At 43.4% G+C, this 7,462-nt stretch overlaps 1 protein-coding gene across 1 annotated transcript; it reads left to right on the top strand.

Annotated features, from left to right (window-relative positions):
* Positions 1-1,621: 1,621 nt before the first annotated feature.
* Positions 1,622-5,869, top strand: LOC147603946 (putative methyltransferase PMT17). The gene is made up of 6 exons (XM_086795867.1): positions 1,622-2,719; positions 2,996-3,206; positions 3,714-4,011; positions 4,266-4,658; positions 4,764-4,841; positions 5,306-5,869. Exons 1-6 carry the CDS (start codon positions 2,030-2,032, stop codon positions 5,538-5,540), a joined length of 1,905 nt encoding a protein of 634 aa, XP_086651993.1. The 5' UTR covers positions 1,622-2,029; the 3' UTR covers positions 5,541-5,869.
* The last annotated feature ends 1,593 nt before the right edge of the window (positions 5,870-7,462 follow it).

Below are 7,462 nucleotides of genomic sequence, written 5' to 3'. Positions count from 1 at the left end.
TTGATGCATTTACTTATTTGTAAGCTGTCTAAACTTGTAATTCATGAAATGCAATCTATGGTTTTTATTAAGAGTTCACTATATACTCACTCTACAATTCCATCACATGCTTCATGAATTGATGCATTTACTTATTTGTAAGCTGTCCAAACTTGTAATTCTAATGCCTTCAAGGTCATGAATACCATGGTAACAACAAGGTGATAAATACCATGGTAATGACAATGCACATGGATGGGAAAAACTTGTAATTCTAATGCCTTCAAGGTCATGAATACCATGGTAACAACAAGGTGATAAATACCATGGTAATGACAATGCACATGGATGGGAAAAACATCTCCAATATATAGAATAGTGAAAAGAGGCCTTTTTTTAGTATATGATAGTGGGTTTGCAGAGTATGGGGGACCAAGTTCCATCATCCATCCCACCCAATGTTGGTGGCATTTGAGTGTGTGAAAACTTTCATGTGCTAATTGGGGGATATCCAAGGTGCATTTCTCAATGATGTAGGATCCAGAGAGGCCTACTTGAGTATCCAAATACTTTGAAGCTTTTGTGGGACCTTGCCAAGTTGACTAATAAAAAATGGACATAAGAGAGGAGATTTGTACGAACCTTCTTAAAGTGGAATGACAATGTGACAATGTGTTTTTTGAAGGTTGAGTGGATGTAGGTGCTCAACAATTAGTTCAAGTTGGTTATAGATCATGCTTTTTCTTGTCACCGACACCAATCACATAGCTCCTCGTTAGCTATGTATGAGCATTGTGAATATTGAGATTCTTGCTCACCCCGTGGGCAAGGAAATGTTCGTTCTATAATCGTGCGCCAAGGGGGTTTCACTTAGTGAATTGAAGGGATTCCATTTGGGTGCATGACGCCTCACGGAACACACACATGCTTTGTGAGGAATTCATAAACTCTATTTCATGTAAGATTGTGAAGATACATAGATTTTGTGCTTAAAAACCCACTAAATCAATTTTGTATGCACTGTTTGTCCGAGCTAAATAATCCCATATTGCTACATATAATGCATGACTTTAGGAGAGTATATGATAGAAAAAAGGGGAAAATAATCTCTCTCTAAATTACAAATTGAAAGGTGGCTTGAACTTGATCAATGGATATTTTTCTAGTAAAATAATGCATATTCTCTTAAAAAATGCTTTGAAGGCATTTGCAGCCTAGGATGTCTACACATTTGGTGCGCACATCATGCATATGGTGGATTTGAGAGCAAGATTGCCTCTCTTGTCTTCTTGTGTGGCCCATGACACATGGGGGAACCAACCCCTCCTTGAACCTCCTCTTAGAACCTCCAAAGTGCATCCCTAACTTCCAAATTCTTACCATGCTACCATGTAGGAGCCTCGTGAAACTCTTTCTTTGTGTAATATATAAAGATATAGAGAAGGCATTATGTAGAAGGGGTCTTGAGGGGGGAGGTATATTCACACGGGTCTTGAGGGGGGAGGCTTATTTACACGGGTGTTTGAGGGGGGAGGCTTATTTACACGGGTCTTTGAGGGGGGAGGCGTACTTGTGTACAGAACGCGAACCCCCGTGTGCTCTCTTGGCCCGGCTTCTAATAACTGACGGCAGTTTCCACTACTGGAGAAACCCCGGCTTTTGCAGAGGGAGCAATGAGCTCTCACCTTTCTTCTCCTCCTCCTCCTCCTCCTCCTTGCACTTGAGATACTCTTTTTTTTTTTCTTTCTTCCTTAACGTAGTCGGCACTTCTGGTTCTGTCTAGTGGCCCTGCTTTTTGGACATATTTTTCTGTTGCCACCCTCAAGCTGCAGCAGCTCATCAACATTAGTGTTTTGGTGCGTTATTTCCCCTCTCCTTTTGCTTTCCCTTGAAGGATTTAGCCGCTTGCTGGTTCTCTACTCCCTTCAACTTCACTTTGCTCATTGGGCAAATGGCATTGTGCTCATCATCCCCATGAGAAAAGAGCTTTCTTGAGCTCCTTCTACCCACAAACCCTACAGCATTGAGCTCTAATTTCCCCACCGCCATCATGGGCAAGGAGTCTTCCCTTGCATCGCCCAAGTTTCACCACTTACATGCCAAGAAGACCGGTTTCACATGGGTTTTAGGAGTTGTAGGCCTATGCTCTCTCTTCTACTTCCTTGGTGCTTGGCAAACTGCAACTCCAAAGCCCATGCAGTACTCCACAACAACACTCTCCACTGTGACCTCTTCAGACTGCAATATTGTTGGCAGAACATCAAGTACCTCTACCACTCTCGATTTTGAAGCCCACCACTCGAGTACCAACCATGAAGAGGACACCACTGCAGAGCAAGCATTTTTCCCTCCATGTGATATGAAGTATAGTGAGTATACACCCTGTGAGGACACACAACGCTCTCTAAAGTATGACAGAGATAGGCTAATCTACAGAGAGAGGCATTGCCCATCAAAAGAAGAGGATCTGCACTGCCTTATACCAGCCCCTCCAGGCTACAAGAACCCTTTGCCATGGCCAAAGAGTAGAGATTTGGCCTGGTATGCCAATGTGCCTCACAAGGAGCTCACTGTGGAGAAGGCCATTCAGAACTGGATACAGTATGAAGGTGATACATTCCGCTTCCCAGGTGGTGGCACCATGTTCCCAAAAGGAGCTGATTCCTACATTGATGATATCAATGAGCTTATACCCCTATCGGATGGCTCCATACGAACAGCTCTAGATACTGGATGTGGGGTATGCTACCCTTATCCATAACTTGGCTACATTTATGCATTAATCTTAACTCTAATTTTACATCAATTACTTGTTTAGCCTAAGTCTGATCTAGAGTCTAGACTTCTATCATGATCAAGGTTGTATTTGTCATGGAGACGTGCTAGGCTTCAAAGGAGACCACAGTGTTACAGCTCTAACAGCGCGGTGCTAATGCAAGGATTAAGTCTTGTCTATTAAGTAGCTTAATGCACACTGGTTAATTAAGCAGGGTATGCTTTTGATGGTGGGGAACAGGTGGCGAGTTGGGGGGCGTACTTGCTGGACCGGGACATTGCGACGATGTCGTTTGCACCCAGGGATACACACGAGGCCCAGGTGCAGTTCGCCCTCGAGCGCGGGGTGCCCGCCATACTGGGCGTCATGGCCTCGCAGCGCCTGCCCTACCCCGCCCGGGCCTTCGACATGGCCCACTGCTCCCGCTGCCTCATCCCCTGGAAAGATCACGGTCAGAAACCTGAATATTTCGCATTTCTTTGCTCCTTTTGTTTTTTGTTTGTTTTGGGTTCAATTTCCCTTCACAACGTGCGCCTCTTAAATTGCATCATTCCTGCTCTCGTATGCTGGCAGTAGTTATCCCATGCTGCTACCTCGTCCATCATCGTGGTCACCCGCATTGCATGCTTTGTCGTCCTCACATGATGCAGCATTGCATGTATTCATCATCCTCTGCATTGCATGTTACAACCAGCTCCTTCATCATTATCATCATCAGCAGCCGCCGCATCGCATGCTGTTCAACGATGTCATCATCAGCATCACATGCTCATCATTATCATCATAGAAGCCTCTGAATTGCTCGTCAGTCATCATCTCCATCTTCATCATCATGGGAACCTCTGTATTGCTCGTCAGTCATCATCTCCATCATAACCTTTTAAGAGCCTCTGCATTGCAAGGATTTTCTGCCCATAGTTGTTTTATCACCCACTTGCTGATTTTGACAATATATCAGAGGGTGTGTATCTGATTGAGATTGACCGAGTTCTGCGGCCTGGTGGCTACTGGATTCTGTCTGGACCTCCCATCAACTGGGAGACACATTGGAAAGGCTGGCAGAGAACCAAAGAAGGTCTGCATGAAGAGCAGAATTCCATTGAGTCTCTTGCCACGAGGTTGTGCTGGAACAAAGTGGTTCAGAGAGGAAACCTTGCCATATGGCAGAAACCTTGGAACCACATTGCCTGCATCAAGAGCCGGAGAGTTCTCAAGACACCACACATTTGCAAGGGTGAAGATGCTGATGCAGCATGGTAAGCCACATAACCCCATGCGCATGGGAGACCTGGATAGAGTCAGAAACTGTTCTAATATGTCATTGTAGTCATCAAGCCCTTTGTACATTTTGCAATGAGCACCACTATTTTGCAATAAAAGTTTCAATCAGATGGCCTCTGTGTAGCTTGGATTTGGAATGCAGGCTGGGCCATGTATATGAATGTGGTGGGGTGCTTGTGTGAGTTACATTCAAAACAAATAACATGCTGATAATATCTGGACTATGAAGGTACAAGAAGATGGAAACTTGCATCACCCCCCTTCCTGAGGCAACAGATACAAAAGAAGCGGCCGGGGGTCCGTTGGCTAAGTGGCCACAACGCTTGGAAGCCATACCGCCCCGCATTCTCAACGGAACCCTTCCTGGAATCACTACATCTACATTCCAGGATGACATGAAACTATGGAGAAAGAGAGTCTCTTATTACAAGAGCTCTCTCATACCTCCCTTGGGACATGGCAGATATCGCAACATCATGGACATGAATGCTGGCTTGGGGGGCTTTGCAGCAGCTTTGGCAAAGGATAATGTCTGGGTGATGAATGTGGTTCCACCAAGTGTGAAATACAATACGCTCGGTGTCATCTACGAGCGCGGTTTGATTGGCACCTATCAAGACTGGTATGTAGGTGAAATGCCCCAACCTCTCACCCTGTGTTTTTCAAACAAGTCTGTTGCCACTGTAAATAGCCTGCTGCCTGATGGGTTAGTGCTCTCATCTGACAGGTGTGAAGCATTCTCAACTTATCCGCGGACGTATGACCTTATTCACGCTCATGGCATTTTCAGCATGTATCAAGACAGGCAAGTAATGTTTGTGAATTGTATATTAGTTGGAAAGGGGGGTGTCATATCCAACAAGATAGATTTAGGAGGGACAGGTGGATGGATCTAAATAGTTGACACCCAATAAGGTTGGCCCCAATCTCCAAGAGTTTAACCATGTGTGTATCAGAATGTCACAAGATGGAACTAAGTCTGTCAGTCCCTTCCGGAGACCCATAGCTGCTTTCAGAGACCCTTAGTTGCTTGCACTTCCTATTGCTAGTCTACCGTAGATGGTCTTGATTCCTCCAACTCCCTCTGATTGAACCACTTGTTTCTGGTGGCATAGGATGCTTTCAGTGGTGCAGTAGCTGCTTCCAGAGACCTCTTTGCATGCCATGTGCAATTTGCTTTTTGCTTTTTGCTTTTGGCATCTCTACAACAATAGATAGGCTAGAGCATTTGTTGTTTCGATATTCTCATACATGTATGATACATTACAGGTGTGACATTGTTAACATACTCCTGGAGATGGACCGCATCTTGCGTCCCGAAGGGGCAATAATTGCTCGAGATGAGGTGGATGTGTTGAACAAGGTGGCAAGACTGGCACCTAGCCTGAGATGGGAAACTAGGCTGGCAGATCATGAGAGTGGGCCATTCAACACCCAGAAGATACTCATTGCTGTCAAGACTTACTGGGTGGGCTCGGTCTCGAATTCGACAGATGTAAGCTAATCTCTGATAAAGCAAAGACTGGTGGAGTTTACAAACTTCCCAATGGGGGTAGGTAGAAGCTGGTTCATGGTATAGCTTGATTGAAAGCTAATATTTTGATTCACTTCCATTTGAAGAGCTACTACTACGAAAGCAGCCAGCAGTTCAGCTCATTGTTTTATGCAGCATCATATTGATGCTGATTGTTCCACGCCAACTTGCAGTGGAAAGCTTTGCTGTTTTAAGTGCATGTAATATCTTGAAGTCCTCTGCTAACATATGGTCTACAGGCTGTAAAAGGCTTCTTCTTTTTTTTGGATCAATAAAATATTTATATTAACTATTCAAAATCAGTCATACATCAGCCCCAAAAACCCGACTATCAAACTCTATCATATATCACCCTCACAAACACAATTATATACTCCTTTTTTATCTCATTCAAAATTTTACAAAGAAATTCCCATCTTTCATCTTCACATAAAAAGCTAGACTGATCCCATGAGATTTGATATCTCAATAATAAGCAAGAGCCTCCATCATGGCCTCCGTAGTGCAGTCTTGGGGAGATTGTTTTTCTAACATTTCTCCATGCTTTGACCACAGCTTGACAGTAGGTCTAGTGCCAACAGGGTTCTCAATAAAAACCACAAAAGTATGATCCAATTGTTTTTCCTTGCGGTACCATCTTTTTTTTAGGGCCAAATCTAGGAGGCCGTTTCTTCTCAATCCAGCACCTCACCTGTATCCAACAAATCCACATTAGGGAGAGACCCCTAATGCATGAAGCTCACTTGTATCCAACAAATCCACATTAGGGAGAGACCCCTAGTATGCATGAAGCTCTGCCAAGATAACAGGGACACAATCAAGGTATGTTCCTCTGCAGATTCTGAATCAACAAATCTAGCTCCAAAGACCTAATTTTATTTACATTACATATAGACCAACACGTGTATATACATTTATACATCAACTCAATATCCTGATGTTTCTTTTATACAGCTTATAGTCTAGGAAGTGCCCACATGCAAACCTTCCACAAAAAGACTGAAAATTTCCTAGAAACACGACAGTTTCATATCAAGTGCTGCCATCTCTTTTTCCAACTAGAAGCACTCCACTTTACATTCCATATTTAGTTACATTACAAGTGCTGCCGTCTCTTTTTCCAACTAGAAGCACTCCACTTTACATTCCATATTTAGTTACATTACATAACATTAGCATCCCCTTTTCTTATTAATGCATAAATGTCCCTAGTTTTACCTTCCTTTAATTTGACACCATTAATCCTAGACCAGTTCTTGATCCAGATTGAGATATTAGTGGCTATGGAGCATAATTCACTATGCAACATCAAGTTTCTCTCTTTCCTGGTTAACTGAAACTCCATAGATAATAGATTTATCTCTTTCCACCCAGCTATATCTCTGTCCCAACAGTCTGCCAGATATCTAATGCCTTTGTTATTAAGAATCTTAGCCACTTCAGTATCAAGTGCAGCTAAAGGGAGATTAAACTTGTGAGTCCACCATAACCTCAAACAGAGCATGGAATTTCCAGTTACCCTTCCCTCACCATTCCAAACCATAAAGCCCAGATTATCTTTCCAATTATATAGCATTTTGCAGAAATCTGAGCATGTGATTTTCACAGGAGCAAATGAAAACAATTTGTCTATCTAGGTTAAGTTTCCCCATCTGCCTATACCTCAACCATTTCCACCAATTCCCTTATCATCAAGGACCCTAGGTAGCATCAAAATCCTTCTAGGTAGCACAGTGAGTGGACTTGAGATAGCACCCTAGGTAGCATCAAAATCCTTCTAGCAGCACAGTGAGTGGGTAAATGTATGATACCAATACCCCCTTCCTTTTTGGGCACTGCCAACTTCTCCCAGGCCAACCAGGTAGAAACTCTTTTCTTATCAATACCATTTC

The sequence above is a fragment of the Cibotium barometz genome, chromosome 63 (genome assembly GCF_041138505.1).
Source record: "Cibotium barometz isolate CiBa-2024 chromosome 63, ASM4113850v1, whole genome shotgun sequence".
In the NCBI taxonomy this organism is placed as follows: Eukaryota; Viridiplantae; Streptophyta; class Polypodiopsida; order Cyatheales; family Cibotiaceae; genus Cibotium; species Cibotium barometz.
This window is presented reverse-complemented; position numbering and strand designations above follow the sequence as displayed.